The 15,788-nt window shown below is 33.0% G+C and overlaps 3 protein-coding genes across 3 annotated transcripts; 1 reads left to right on the top strand and 2 right to left on the bottom strand.

Moving 5' to 3' along the window:
* The first annotated feature begins 1,773 nt into the window (after nucleotides 1–1,773).
* Nucleotides 1,774–2,286, top strand: LOC18013184 (CLAVATA3/ESR (CLE)-related protein 27). Its single transcript, XM_006395550.2, has one exon. It carries the CDS (start codon nucleotides 1,894–1,896, stop codon nucleotides 2,173–2,175), a length of 282 nt encoding a protein of 93 aa, XP_006395612.1. The 5' UTR covers nucleotides 1,774–1,893; the 3' UTR covers nucleotides 2,176–2,286.
* Nucleotides 2,287–4,953: 2,667 nt separating this feature from the next.
* Nucleotides 4,954–7,435, bottom strand: LOC18013142 (homocysteine S-methyltransferase 1). Its single transcript, XM_006395551.2, has 7 exons — nucleotides 7,109–7,435; nucleotides 6,827–6,883; nucleotides 6,268–6,473; nucleotides 6,053–6,182; nucleotides 5,752–5,955; nucleotides 5,588–5,659; nucleotides 4,954–5,324 (listed from the first exon to the last, which is right to left on the bottom strand). The coding sequence occupies exons 1-7, from the start codon at nucleotides 7,277–7,279 to the stop codon at nucleotides 5,184–5,186; spliced, it is 981 nt and encodes a 326-aa protein (XP_006395613.1). The 5' UTR covers nucleotides 7,280–7,435; the 3' UTR covers nucleotides 4,954–5,183.
* Nucleotides 7,436–10,919: 3,484 nt separating this feature from the next.
* Nucleotides 10,920–12,999, bottom strand: LOC18013070 (ethylene-responsive transcription factor ERF119). The gene is made up of 2 exons (XM_006395552.2): nucleotides 12,582–12,999; nucleotides 10,920–12,486 (listed from the first exon to the last, which is right to left on the bottom strand). The coding sequence occupies exon 2, from the start codon at nucleotides 12,352–12,354 to the stop codon at nucleotides 11,329–11,331; it is 1,026 nt and encodes a 341-aa protein (XP_006395614.1). The 5' UTR covers nucleotides 12,355–12,486; nucleotides 12,582–12,999; the 3' UTR covers nucleotides 10,920–11,328.
* Between the last annotated feature and the right edge of the window lie 2,789 nt (nucleotides 13,000–15,788).

The raw sequence follows: 15,788 nt of genomic DNA on the forward strand, positions 1-15,788 counted from the left end.
GTCGGTGATAACCCAGGTGCTGAGCATGTGAAAATGATCCAGAAACTTTTTTAACCGGGGCAAACATAATATTAACTATATATTATGGGATTTGAAATTATTTTATTTTCACGAGAAATCAATATTATATATTTATATAATTTATGTAGCCTAAAAATGTTATAAAATAGGTAGTTGTTTTAAGTTAGTTGGAGTAAGTATGCTTAATTACAAAACTTGTCATAAAAACAATGAAAAAAAAAAAAACGAAACAAAATAAGAAGACATTTTGGAGTCACGTAGTAATGATGGGATTTGATTTTTCGTCTTCTGTTTCTGACACGAAGAAGAAGAAGGGGAAGAAGGCAAGAGGAAGAGACGAAAGTAAAGAGCAAACTGGAGAAGGAACAAACACAAAACGGCAAAGCGCAGTTAATAAAACGACACACTTTTTCTAAACTCATCTCATAAATCCAAACCAACTTTGCCGTTTTTGTGTTATATTGGACAACAGAACCAAAAGTATTCACTATTTGCTTGCGTCACAATATCTTCAGAATTTTTTAGTTCTTATAAGTTAAGACGCTTACGTTATATTTTCCTTATTGGTATTTCAACTTTTGTAACAATTATATGCAGAACATAGTCTTATGTGACAGTTCCTTTCACACAATGTATTTATGTATATAATCATTCTCTCTGCCCGTTGCCATTTCTTGTCTAATGTTTAATGTTTTAGTCACGTAAGTCAATAATCGTGAAACAGTTTCTTTACTTTTTTTACGTATCCACATTCCAATCCACTAAACTCACGGTTTCAATTCGTTTATATATATGTAATAATGTATGTACAATACGTTTATCACTCTATATATGTTTAACTGCATTAATTTATTACATCAATTGTTCTTAAGTAAACCTATTCTACATCTATGTAAAGCGACGGCCTAAACGATTCAAATTCATACCAAAAAGGGTAAGTACGTTGGTGGGTGGTGTATTAATTGATTTATTAAAAGTTATTATTGTTTTCTCGTGGTGCAGAAACAGATGTTTGCTATACTTAATTTCTCAAGTGATGGTACAATTTTTCATTGTTTTTTCGAGTTGTTGTCTCGCAACTCCAACTCCGTTGCTCGTGACATTGCCAAGAGCTTACTAATGACGGTCAGTTTCAGTCCTACTTTGCAATGGCTTGCTCAGCTTGGTTACAACTCACATAATCAGAACCTTTCAAAGGCTTGTCATGGCGTGTGATTTCCGTAACTGTTTTATGTTTTCTTATAATTTGTCTCGGTTTTTAGAATGTTTGATATGTTTTATTATATATAATTTAATTTGTACTTTTACTTTCTTTTTCAATAAAACTGAATAATTTATAAAAGAATACCTAAACTATATATATATATATATATCAAAGGTATTATATGTAAATTCAAAAATAGAATCTATTATATATCTATGTGTGTAATTCTTGACAATTCATTAATAAGAGACAAATTATTCTATATTATGTTAGTATATGCTCACACTTAAATAATAAGTACACAATTACAGTCAGAAACTATACACCAATAATAGTACTATACAACTATTTAGTCTATATATCATAATAGATATGTGACATATGTACTAGTACACTAAAAAAAAATCTAATTTAAGAAATTTTTCAGATCTTGTCTTGTATTTATATGTAGCCTTTCACGTGGGCCATTCAAAATTTGCATGAAAGCCACTCTTCTTCTCACAGAACAAAACTTCAATCTCTATCTCTCTCTCTCTTAATTACAGAAACAGTCACAGAAGATAGATCTAACCCGGAGACACAGAGGGAAGAGAGAGAGAGAGAAAAAAAATCGATGATTAGGGTTTAATCAAGAAGACAAACTTTATGTTAGGGTTTAGGTTTGGGATATGACTCATGCTCGAGAATGGAGAAGCTCCTCTCTATTAATGGTGATCTTGCTTTCTTCTCTACTCCATCTCTTCTGTCTAAATTCCCGGGGTGGGGCATTTCGGGTATTTCCAGAAACTTCGACAAGTACCGTCTCTCCAGGTCCTGATAATAGCCAAGGAGATCTAATGAAGAAGTATTTCGGCGCCGGAAAATTTCCTCCGGTGGACTCTTTAGCCGGAAAAGGGATCAGTGACAGTAAAAGAACGGTACCAAGTTGTCCAGATCCTCTCCATAACTAGTAGAAGCAGTTTTTTGATTTTTTGTTTTCATTTCTTTTCTTTTCTTGGTGCCTCTTTACTTAATCAATCCAATCAACAAGTGTATTTTACCCAAAATACCCACGTTTTTCTCGTCGATGTAAGGGGAAAACGAGGGTATTTTGGAGGTTTTAATCACTGATCTATAAACATTTTCAGATATATATCTATGAATCACCTTGGCAATGTCGTTGCAGTTTTGTTAGAAATTTGTATTGATTTATTGCACTTTGATTCTGCATATGTGTATAAGAAGAGTCCTTCCATTAACCATTAGTCAAGCCCGATCAATTCTCATCGAAAAAAAAGAAGAGTAAGAATATAAAACCCCTAATAGTTTTTGTTTGTACGTACATTTTTAAGACAGGTCCTGATTTTAACATGAAAGTTCTGGTCATTTCTTCTTGGTACTCGTCACCTCTGATCGTATATACATTCATTTGCAGCGAATCAAATTAATACTTATAGATATAATTAATTGATTGAAGAGCACTGACTAAAAGTTTAAAATAAATGTTCCAAATTATACAGATATTTGAGAGAGAGAGAAAAAGAGAGAGAGATGTTTTGGTATATCAGAATGTTTGTGTAATTTAATATGTTTTTGTTCATTCTTGTGTTTTTTCACCAAACGGGGAAATTATATATTTAATATTCAGGGATCATACCCAAGTTAAATATTTTCAATTACATAGCCCAGAAATACAATCACAGAAAAAATAGCTTCATATCATATACTAATTTGTAACAACACTCATTAAATTAAACCACGGAAAGAAAATTTGGGGAGTCAAATGCAACATGGTGAGATTTTTTTTGGTAACAGCCGTCAGATTGATTGACTTTTTAGCAGGAATTGTTGTGTTGACTGTTGTAGATAAGCCATAAAAGGCTCTTGCTTTTACGACTGACCACTCCGAAAGCTTTTCCTTTTTCCCCAACCTATGGCTATCTCTAGAGTCAAATTTGTGTAAATTAATAAGCGGAGTGTAACTTATTTACCGAATAAATAAACATGTTTAAGAAATATAGACAGTATGGTTATATTAGTCCAAGTTTTATCAAGAAAATCATACTTCGAATTTCGAACCTTTTCATTTTAATATCATAAATACAGAAATATAGATAAAAGAGTTATATCTATTCTTAAATATCAAAATCAACTTCACTGCATACATTTGTTTAGCCTATAGCTAGTAGTTACAGATAAGCGTCTGTATTACTATGACTTAGGCATACTAAGGTAAAAGAGAAAATTATATTATTAATTACTATTGGGATTCGCGGACGAGATGCAATGACATGAGAGATCTGTGATTGTTTTTTTACAGTCATGAAGTGATAAAAATAATATAAAATAAAAAGAAATGGTATGGACGGTAGCGTTTGGAATTATTCTTATATAATATATTTATTCCCATTGTACCAATTCTTAATAAAATCAAATGGAGACAACTTGTAATCAATTGCAATGACCATATTAAAAGCTTCATGGAAAAAAAGTAAAACTGAAATCCACGTGATGTACTAAAAACTTACGAAAATTTACTCATAGTTAAGTTGAAATCCACGAATAAGCTTTATGCAACATAAATATTTGATGCATATTTTGTTTTCAATTCAGGTAGACCGTAGAGATCGTGTGGATAAAATGAGAAATAGTGATGATTTATTACTTATTTATGATCCAATCCATAGAAAAGACGATATATGAATCTACAAAAAATTGAGATGCAACAGTTTATATCGTTAATCCTAAAAAAAACAGTTTATATTGTTTAATCTTCATTGTAAAAAAGGCTTAAATCTGTTGCACACAAAAAAGCTTAAATCTTTGCTCTAATGTAATCCCTTCTAATGTTTTTATTCGAGCCTTGTAAGAAAAAAAATGAATCTCTAAATTAAATCATTTGAAAATTTATAAAAAGGAATAAAGATACTACAACAAATTTAAGTGTTTTGAAAAGTTTTATAAACCTTCCGAGACAACTGATTAATGACTCTTCTAAAACTAAAGAATACTTCATCCAAAAAAATTATGCTATCTATTATCTTATGAAAATTTGCAATTTGTTACAAGTAACTAAGAAATTATAATTAGAAATGTCTTAAGAGAAAAAAAAAATGCTTATATAGCTACTACTTAGTGCCTTATAGTAACAAGAATTGATTTTATGTATTCATTTTCTTGTGTAAGACGTGCAGTTTTCGAAATTCTTCCATCTTATTTCCACTTGATTGTATTGTAGTTTGCTCAATAAGAAGTCAAGCTTTTATACATTAAAAACTCTTACTAAAAGAAAAAAGAAAACTTAGAATAAAAGTTAGGAAAAAGAGGTCTCGAATTTGGGTGTTTTATGAGAGACAGAGTAACCAATGTGTGAAGCGCCACGTAATATGCGACGTAGGGACTTTCATGTCTTCTCTTTGTCCCTTTCTCTTTGGATTTTAGAATCTCTTTGACTATTTCTTTTTTTTTTTTTAATTATGTTTTTCACTAAACTAGTAGAGACATCAATAGTAAAACTACCAGATGGTCACTTATAAATTATAAAATTATTCTATAACTTATTTACTTTCACATTGTCGTTGTACGACTAAATTATTTCTCTAAAAAACTATATATGGAATATCCAATCGCTCGGTATCTTGGAATTTTTTGTAGGTATTGGTATTTGTCTTACCTAAAACATTAAGAAAAAAAATGACCCTGATATTCTGTTTTTATACGTGTGTTGTACAGGTTGGTGATTAGTTTGATATGTTTACGGTTAATTAAGAAGGATTTAAATGTGCTAGTTTGAAAAGAAAACATTATATGGGCTTTTATATGAAAAGCCCAAGGCCTAGTTGACGAATACATTTCTTATAAGATAACAACAGAAGCGTGAATAGCAAGAAAACAACAATACACAGATAGAAAAGAAAAAAAACCTAAGAATGGTCCAACAAGTCAAGAGGTAGAATCTTCAATATTCTTCCGAGGAAACTCATCTTCGTTTCAAATCTCTGGAGATAGCTTTAATGGTGGAAGGTGTAGTCCTGCAACATCCTCCTATCAGTTTAGCTCCAAGCTCGCGCCATTTCGTTGCAAACATCTCAAATTCGGCATCACCGAAGCATTGCGATGGCTGCCAAATTTTACACAAAATTTTTCAATCATCATTTTCAAGAATGTAACTTTACATATCCATTCAATCTAGAGGTGAATATCTATTGCTTGGACCCGGTTTGTCCCATATAACCAATTCAACTTATTTGACCGGAAATCGTCACTGTAGTAAGCATTTCTATAGCTGAAATGATTGACTCATGAGATTGATGTGATCATTTTTCTCCTAAGTATACATTCCAAGTCCAAATTTATATACAAATAGGTGAGAAAACGACATACCAGCCATTTTTTCGCTTTCCCGTCCCAAACCTCTCCACTATTGGGGTAAACAACGATTGCTTTCTTGGTCAGCTGAAAACAGGAAATGACATAGATGATAAGACATAAAGGTCATTACTTTGCGATGCATTTTTGCTACAGAGTTTTAATAACTTTTTACTTGCCTTGGAGAATTTACGAATCAGACTCTCGATGAACTGAGGAGGCGCGCAGTTAATGCCAACCGCGTAAATGTTGTTGCTTTTGTTAAGAGTTTCGATGCATTCCTCAAAGCTCTCTCCTGATGGAGCTTTCTCTCCATCTACAGATGTGAAGCAGATCCATGCCGGGATTTGCACATTCTCTTCCTCCAGAAGCTCAGCGCACGCCTGAGATTTTGAGATTTGCTAAATATTCAAGAGACTGATAACAACAAACATTTGTGTAAAGAAGCAGTCGTCTTTTCAGTGGGGCAAGAGCAAAAACCTGAGCCTCAAGTTTATTAGGTATTGTTTCAAAAGCAAGAAGATCAGGACCAGCTTCTACTAGGACTTGAAGTCTTCTCCTGTGGAAGTCTTTTAGTTTAGCCAAGTTTACGTTCTCTCCATAGTTTCCACTGCAAGAAGAGCATCGAACAACCATAATTTAAGACATCTACAGCTTCACGTAACCAAAATTATGTAATGTGACTTAAAAGGCACCTGTACTCAGAGCCATCAGCAAGATAAGCTCCATAGCTTCCAATAGATGCAGCTACAAGAGCTCGGTTATAGCTATGTCCTGAAGTTTTGCTTACTTTGTCCCAGAATCTATCACGAGCTTCAACAGCTAATTTTACGCTCTTTTGGAGCAAGGACTCGCTCTCTTCCATGGTTAATCCTCTTGAGAGAAACCCCGGGATAGTCGCCTGAAAAACAAACCGGTAAAATGATATATGAATAAACTTCAAAGTGAAGTCGTAAATTTGTAATCTTTACAAAACAGAACAAGACGAACTCAATATGACAATTGGCGAATCAAATGAAATAAGAAAAAGACAAGTATCTTTCTGACCCTACAATCTTGAACTATTATTCCAACAGCAGAAAAGGTTTTTTCTTATGTTTTCCTTGTCATCACCAGGAATTTACACTATGTGATTCTGAAACTTAGATCTTTAAAGATGGAATTAAATAAAAGGAAAAGAAAGAAAAAATCAGATGGATTGTCAAACAAGAAAGGGAATGAACAGATATTATAAAGTTAGGTTGCTTCAATTACTTGATAAGATGAAGTAACCACAATGTCTGCACCTGCTTCCAAATATTCAGTGTGAACCTGCAAAAAAAATTTTCAAGAAAAAAACGCTAAATCTCCAGACCATAAATCAAAAATTTAGAGTAATTAAAAAAAAAAAAAATCTAAAAGATATGCCTTTTCAAACGCAAATCTCATATTCAATCATATTCATGCTCATAATTGTTCGTAGCAATCGAAATAATCACCAACCCCTAAAACCGCAATTTTCAAATTTTGGAAAAAAAACAAAAAAAAATCACAAACCCGCTTGATGAGTTCAGGATCTCTTATGAGAGATACAGCACTCCACAAAGGGTCGTTAATGGCGGCGCCGTGAATCTCGAGCTGGGTTGCGAAACCGCCGTCGACCACCGCACAGCCGCCGCATTTCTGTATCAAATCTTCCAACAATGCCGATTTCTTCTCCAAACCCATTTCTCAAAAACAATGTCTTTCGTTCTTCGAAGAAACCTTTGAACAATAAAAAACAAAACCCCTCGAAAACGAGAAAATTTGAAATTTTTGTCGCGAAATCGGACAATCAACGCCGCTTTTGTTGGTAAAATGGTTTTTTTTATCTCTATCAAAAACACAATGGATGTTTCTTGATTCTTGTCTCCCTCTACACTCCTACATATATGTTGTGGATAATGGGCTTGTGTTGGGCCCACTGTATGTAATAAAATCTTAATTTTTTTCTATAAAATAATCTTTCGAATTTAATTAACGCGTTTCTCTAACCTGTAAAAACAATTCAACTTTGCCAGCGAAAAAAAAAAAATAATAATCTCCGTTTCCACTCCACCGTCAAACATATAAAATGGAATTTTATTAATTTTTAACCATCGAAAAGACATTAAACATGCGTACATTACCTTATTTTTGATCAGTATACCTACTCTATATAAGTCAATTACAAACGAAAATCATACTTCTGTTATGCTCACACATTTAAAAATTTTCTTTCTCAAATGTTTCGGGTTTTCTGAATTCTTTTCTCGTTATTATGGTGTGGATAGCGAAAATAAATACAAGAGATATAAATGTGGTTAACGCAAAACATATGAAATAAATATGTAACGTTATATTTCTGTTGAATATTCCTTTTTCACTAGCGGCGGATTTAAATGTCTTTTTTACTAGAGACATAATATGATTAGAAAAAAAGAGAGTTAAAATAATACAAAAAACGAATTTAAAAAACTATTTGTACCAGGGGCACAATCCTCGTTGTAACAAATCCACCCCTGGCTACCATAAGACCTTAATGCTAAAGAGCGACTCGACGAAGCGATAAACCAAATTTTAAGAAACTTAAAACCTTATATGGAATTCTCCTAAGTTAGATAACATTTGTTTGCGTGGTATTAGCAAGTAAATACAAAACTTTAAGTATTGACCAAAAACATCTAATAAATGTAGCAAGAGCTAGCCGTGAATGCAGGCATGAAGATAACAATTATGACCATGGTCGGATTTAAATAAATCATAAGTCCATAAAAACATTTACATGTGCAGAAAAGGTTGGTCTTAGTTGTTTTCAAAGCTATATGCGAATGTGTCATGTGAAAGGTATATCTTAATTAAAGTCACAGCCAAACAATTAAAGTTCATTCTATAATATATATAAGAGAATGATATTATTTTGGTTAAATTTCATAAAACAATGACTAAAATATAGTTTCACCTTCTTCTTTTTTCTGGCCAACAATACAGTTCCATCATTTTAAAGAATTGTGACTCGTATACATTTTTATAAACACCAAATTTATCCGAGAACTGTTTTAAAAATCAATAGTGGGAGTCTCAAATCCAATTTATTTTTGATACATTGGATTCTTTGAATGTTGAAGTTTGAAACTAAGTCTCTGGCATGGTATTGTTTGGTGGGGTCAACGATGCACATTTCTTGTATCTTGACTTTGAAGAAAAGTATATGTGGTATGTGGCATGGCTTCACCGCTATCGCAACCTTCTTAAATAAAGTTTCAAATGTTAACCATATTTTTCTTAAAAAACTTCTTATTATGTTATGTACACAAATACTTACCAACGAGCCCTCACACATTTGTGGATTTTGCCGTAAGAAGTTGAAACATTAAAGTAGCTTTAAGTTTGTTCAACCATTCTAAAATTTGCAAAAGAAAAAAAAATCAAAATAACATTATCGGTTGAAAAAGAACGAAAAAGGCTTGGTTGTTCGCTGTGGTAGTTGAGGTTACAACTTACATCAGATGCAATTAACTAATAATTAATAATTACTAATGATATAAAAAGACTAATATAATTTTGTGGATAATTGCAATTTGTTTGCATTAAATGAATTATTTAAAAAAAAAACTTTAAATGAAAAACCCAAATTTCTAGTCTTTTTTGAGAAACCGAATTGCGGAAAAAACTATATATTTCTTACAATCTAATGATCTTAGTTAGTACTAAAGTAATATTCATACAACTTGGTTATTAAATAGTGAACAAAAATCAATCATCATCGTATACTTTTATAACATGTATTATATAACTAAGTAAAATGATTTTAGAGGAAAGTTTTTTCCCGAGTACATTTCACACAAAAAAGTAAAATGATTCTAGATGTAATTACTAATTACAAAACATATATAAGTTATAACTGGTTTATCTTAATAATTCCACTTTCAGTAGCGGCTTCATATCTTGACAACCAGCCAGTACTCTCTCACGAATTTGTTCTAGTCGCTATATCAAAGATATAAACTATAAACTATAAAGTCATCGATAACATTAGCAACCGCAAAAATTCGTTTTCCACAACTTCTAACAACCGCAGCCGCACGTTCTACATTTAACCGGTAAGGCCTATACGGTATGTATGTTGTATGTAATTCCATACTATTTTCGCACAATGGTCGTTTGTTTGACTTCGCTTATTTTATGTACGGCTCACTAGCCCAAGAAGAAAACTAATTTGTCGTTTGAGATTTCGGTATTGTCCATTGGGCTTTAGGTGCCATATGAAACTTATTGATATCTTAATTATATAGTTGATTGCTTGAAGAAAGCAAATACTACTAACTTTTTATTTTCTTCATTCAGTTCCAAATCACTAACTTTCACGTCTTGCAGAATTTTCTATCGACAGACAGTGACAGTTGAAATAGCCAATTATACATGGGCTTTTGCACAGATCATATAATGAAATATCATTATAAGCAGATCAAAAAAATATTAATTAAAAAATAAATAAGATCTGCATACAGAACTGGGTGAAAAGCTGCTATTTTACAGTAGTTTTGAAAAAAAAATATTTTTCTTTGATTTTTAGAATATTAAAAATCTGCATGCAGATTAATTAATTTTATATTAATATTTTTTGTTCTGCATACAATTTGTGAATGGTAAAAAAAAAACAGATCATCTTATGCATTTTTTTTGCATTTATTCTGTTATCTATTCAAAGCCATGGACTCGAACTTGTCAAATCTCAAATCTCAAGTCTACAATGACTATTATGTCTTTTTTCTCTCAATTCAACTAATCTTAAGTATTCATTCTTTTGTCAGCATGTTAAGAATTCACTTAAATATCACGAAAACGAAATAACAATTCAATATGAATATGGATACATAATTCTGTCCAATTAAACGAAACTATTAAACTACAATCTGAAGTGGAGAGATCGCTTGACACAAAAGATTAGTAAAACAGCTTACTAATACTAAAGATGGAACTAGTTAAAATATATATAGGAAAACTTTTGGCAACACTTGTCATATACGCAAAGGTTTTCTTTGACGAAAACAAGATAATTATTTTTAAAAATGTGATTAAGAACCAACGCAATTAGAACGGTGATTATTGGTGATATGTGATCATCAACCAAACCCATTAACCTCTCTCTCTTGCATTAATTTTGGACCATACTTCTTTTTGGTGTAGACTTTTCAAGAAAACTCTACGTGTACATTCATTAAGCCTAAAGCCTATTTAAGCTTAGATTGTAGAGAATAAAATGATCTATCTTTAGCTCTGAACCAATACGATTGAAACCTGAATGGAACATTGGCGATGACTTAAAAGAGGACAAGAAGAAACCACAAGGCAATAACTAGGCTTCACATATATATCTCATAACTCAATAGGCAAAACTTACAAAGATTGAAAGAGCTTACAAAACTGAAAACACCTAAAAGGCTTTTCAAAGACAAAAATCCCCATTTGGACAGAACATAGCAAAAACCCAAATGAGACAATAATTGCCTCCAAAAAAACCCACCTGAGATCTCAAGTTTGATCTCACCTCTCTTATCTTCTCCACAACATCAAAACCATTATGTCTACAAAACTTTTTAGTAACACCAACACACAAAACTTCTCTCTTTAGGGTTCTTGCTTCCCCTGAGATTAATTGCCTCCGCTATACTGTAATAACTTAAACACAAACCGAGTAAAAAAGAGCTTTCTTTGCTTAGCTCCTATAGCTAATAAATAACACCTAGCTGCAAAACTTATGGGCACGCGATATTAAGAGGAGTGGTAGTAGTTGCTGTAATGTGATCGACGAAACCAAAATTGTCGATGGTAGTTCCAATGTGACCAAGATCGATCTCCACATCTGAGAAATCATAGTCCGGAAGTTCGCTTGGACCGTCACAATCAAGACCAATGATGTTCATATCATCTATGCCGCAGTAATCATCCAACAGTTGGTTGTTCTCTTCTGTAAAGAGAAAATCAAGCTCACAAGCATTTGGGATTAATGACTCATCAACGAAGCAACCCATGTCTGGAATCTGTAGATCTGCGAAGTTGAAATCGAAACTCGCTTTCTTCGATTCACCAGCTTCAGGACCGATGGTTGAATCGACTAGCTCCTTGTCAAGATCAATGCTTGAGACAGCTTCAACATTAGACCCAGAGGCTGAGACCAGAGACTCCGACTCATGTGAACCTGACAGAGCATTGTCGGACAAGTCAGAGGAAGGAGCAGAAGTGGCAGCAGCCAAAGCATCAAATTCTAGCTTCTTAGTAGCATAAGCATCAGCTGCTTGTTCAAGAGTCTCATAAGTGCCCAACCAAGTTCTTGTCTTGGTGATTGGATGTCTAATCTCAGCAGCCCATTTGCCCCATTTCCTCTGCCTAACACCAACAGGCTTGGAAACACCATTTGAACGTCCAACGACCCGAGGGGTTTTGCTGCTTAAAACCCTTTTGCTAGAAGCAGAGGTTTTGGCTTTGCTTCCACCATTATTACTCTCCTGACAGTACGAGCTTTCAGATTCAGCTTGAGTAGTGGCTTGAGAGAAAGGGAGGTTGACCTCGCAGACATAACGTTTCCTTTTCAGATTGGTTTCATCTTCTTCGCTGGATGAGTAGTCAGTAGCGTAAGGATCATTCACTACGAATCGGATTTTTCTCATAGTCTTCAAGTCTTCAGATAAACCAGGGAGGTGATTTAGCTGGAAAGTTTTCTTCTTGGGTTTTTTGCAGGGTTTACTGGTTTGAAAAGAAGAACGTTTCTTCGGTTCAGCCATTTTGTCGAACACTTGGTGAGCGAAATTCAAACCAAACCCTCTAAACCCTAAAATATCCTCTTCAATTGCCCAGAGAAAAGCCTCAAAATCAATAAAAGTCTTCTTTCAAGAAAAGTTACTCCAGAACAAATCCTGTGTCAATAACCCAGGAATACTTACTTCAGATTCTAACAGAGAAACTATGGAAATCATTAAGAAAGTTAATAACTTTTCGAAAACCCAGTTACCTTTTAGGCTTTAAACGCATGGAGCCGATGATATAGCGAGAAATCAACCACTGGACCAGCCAGTAGATGCAGCTTGATGAACAAGAGAACCCAAGAACAGAGCATAAAGCGATTAAGAAGACGAAGACGAAGACGAAGATGAGAGAAAATTAGAAGAGAGAGAAGAGAGGAATAAAAGATAGAAAGTAGCCGGAGCTCTGATTAAACAACTCCGGCGACTTCGAAGAACCTTCTCTCTCTCTTTCTCTACACTCTCTCACTCCGTTTCCCCAAAAGTGAAAAAGAAAAGTGAGATAGTAATAGATATAAGAAGATACAAAAGAAGAAGAAGAAGAAGAAGAAGATAAAGTAAGAATCAAATCGAATCGGAAACAGATGATAAATCTATGGCCAAGATTTTCCTGGCTCTCTAACAATGACAAAACTGAAGAAAGAAAAAAAATTATGTCGGAAAAAGAAGGGTAACCCGAAAAAGAAACAAAGAAAAAGCTAAAGACACGTCAAATGGTAAGTGCGAAATTTAAGAGACCGAGAAATCCAAAGGATGTTAAATTGATCAAACACATAAGTCAATAAAAAATTTATTACTAACTCCTTTCCTCGAGATCTTTTCATAAGAGCATTAAAAGTTTCAAACAAAACACGTAGTTGAAAATTAAATTTCTTTCTCTGCTTTTTTTTTTTAATGTTTGTGGACAATTTTTTTTTTTATTCAACCACAAACGATAGCTCTTTTTATTGGTGTAACTGTTTTTACAATATGGTAATAAAACATACGATTTTTGGAATTATTTTCATGGACAGTAAGTGAAATTTACAGTTTGTGAGTTCCTGGGAACAATAAAACTTTTAGTTATCTCGACCAAAAAAAGTTTTAAAATAACATGACCATTACTTGTCACTGCTACTGCACTGTGGTTCTGTGAAGTAGAATACATATATATATGTTGGGTGGTGCCGTAGTGACTACTAAGTACTAACTAATACTCAATTACACTAATCAAATAAATTGAATTAGGTGTAGTTTACTTTTCCATGTCTTGATGGAGGCAAAGAAGGCCAATTTCGAACGTGGGATTGTCACATCTCAATATTTGTTAGTTGCTACTTGCTACCGACCGAAGGACTTTTCATCACACTTCAACAAGTCTTCTTCCCAATTTGTAGTGGAAATAAATATGTACAATGAGAATAATTCACCTTAAGTTGAATATATCCCCTCTATCTATATATATATATCGACTTCAACTTTCTTTCTAGTCAAGAAAAAAAAACAACAAAACCACTTTATATAATCAAATATAAATAAAGAGAAATGAAAGAAGATGTCATTTTCTTTCATTTTCACAAAGGAAATGTTAAGAACTCGTGATTTTCCAATTTTGTTTCTTTTCGTGTTCACAGCCTTTTTTTCTTATCGCTGGCGACTGCCACATTCGTCCAGACTTACTTACTCCCTTCATATTTACAAGACTGCCAGAGTCAGAGTTGGCGAATTATATATTAATCTAAACTTTTTTTTAATGCAGCATCTAAAAGAAATTTAAATAAGTTATGTCATATGTGAGAAGAAAAAAACAGTGAACGCACGCCTGAATGCATAGGACTATCTACCCTACGTGAAGACGAGACAATATAATTACGAGAGTTAAACAGTATAAATTAGCCCATATTAACTACATATCCACCAAACATGTTTTAGGTAAGGCAGGAAATTAATTTGACGATATTTTGTCAACGATCGTTGAAAAAACCATTCCTAACTAACAATGAATTAAGTAATGTCTTTACGTGTGTCGAATTTTGAAAATGGTTATCAACTGTGTCTCAAAGAATGTTCATACAACGATGGTCGCGAATAAAAACCAAAAAATAATACTTTAGACAAAAAAAGTCGTTGGTGAAAAAAATTAAAATCAAACTTTTGTATGCTACATAAATTCTAGTCTAATAACATCTCTATTAAATATGTCTAAACCAATATAAACGGACGGAGCTAACAAATAATTAGAACCTATTCCGTTATTACTGGAGTAACAATTTCTATTTTTTATTTTCGGTCGAAATTAAAAAGATAATTAGAAAGATCGTTTTCATTCACACAGGCGTTGGCATGTCACGTGGTTAATAAATGTAGACATTTCAACACGTGTACTATTTGGTATATTAACATTCAGAAATTTGTTCACAATAAACATTAAGACATAATTATATACGTAGCTATCGACGGCCATATATTTCTCTATCGACGACCATAGAGCTCAATAATTATCTTTTAATGTGGAAAGTTAATTATTTAAATAGTAACTAATTATGTAATAAGTGGACACGTCAGAGAAAGTGGAGAGTTGAAAAACACAGTGTGTAGATCGAGACAAGGTAGTGGACGGAAGCAGGGAAACAACAGCTTAGCCGCCTACGTGGACCCTACATTTTTTTTTTTAATACTTTTAAATTGTCATTTTCGAGTTTTCTACAATTGAAATTTTAACATAAGCTGATTGATTTATATATAGACGGCCCATTTAAGAGGCCAATTTCAGTGTATCGTTTCGTTAAACTAAAAGTCCTAAATAGGCCCTTTGTTATAAGTAGATTGCAAAGCCTGGTTGTTGAAAAATGCGAGTTCTTTGTTTACCATTGATAAACCAAAAGGAAACCATTGCATACATATATTCGATTACATAGCGACAAACGTATCGTTGAGCTTCAAGAGTTTCCATGAAATTCATGAACCAAGAAATGTGTATGAGACTGTCCAAAAAGAGAGACAACGGTCAAGACACCAAAAAAAATCAAGAGCGAAAATGTATAACCTCCAAATGAAACTAAAAAAAAAACGCGTAAACTTGGTGCCTTAAATATATATATGTATACACTTATATATTTATACATTTCAAGTTACTAACAAAACTCAGGTCCTCAAATTATTCGATAATTCAGTGCATATAACGTGTTCTTTATGAAATGATAGTCCTCGAAAAAAGACGAAATAAAAAACTAGAAAATTTATTAATGAATATTCGAAAGAGTACTTTCTCCGCGTTAACCATGATCATCACAATGCACAAGGTTTTGGTCTTCCTTATATCTTTCTTTTATGTTGTCTCAAAGTTCTTGGTCTTACTTAACAAAAAAAGTAATTAGATCTTCTATAAAAAAATAAACAGATACCAAAATTTCCACATGACCTCCTTTATTCGAAAG

This window comes from Eutrema salsugineum, unplaced genomic scaffold (assembly GCF_000478725.1).
Source record: "Eutrema salsugineum unplaced genomic scaffold, Eutsalg1_0 scaffold_6, whole genome shotgun sequence".
In the NCBI taxonomy this organism is placed as follows: Eukaryota; Viridiplantae; Streptophyta; class Magnoliopsida; order Brassicales; family Brassicaceae; genus Eutrema; species Eutrema salsugineum.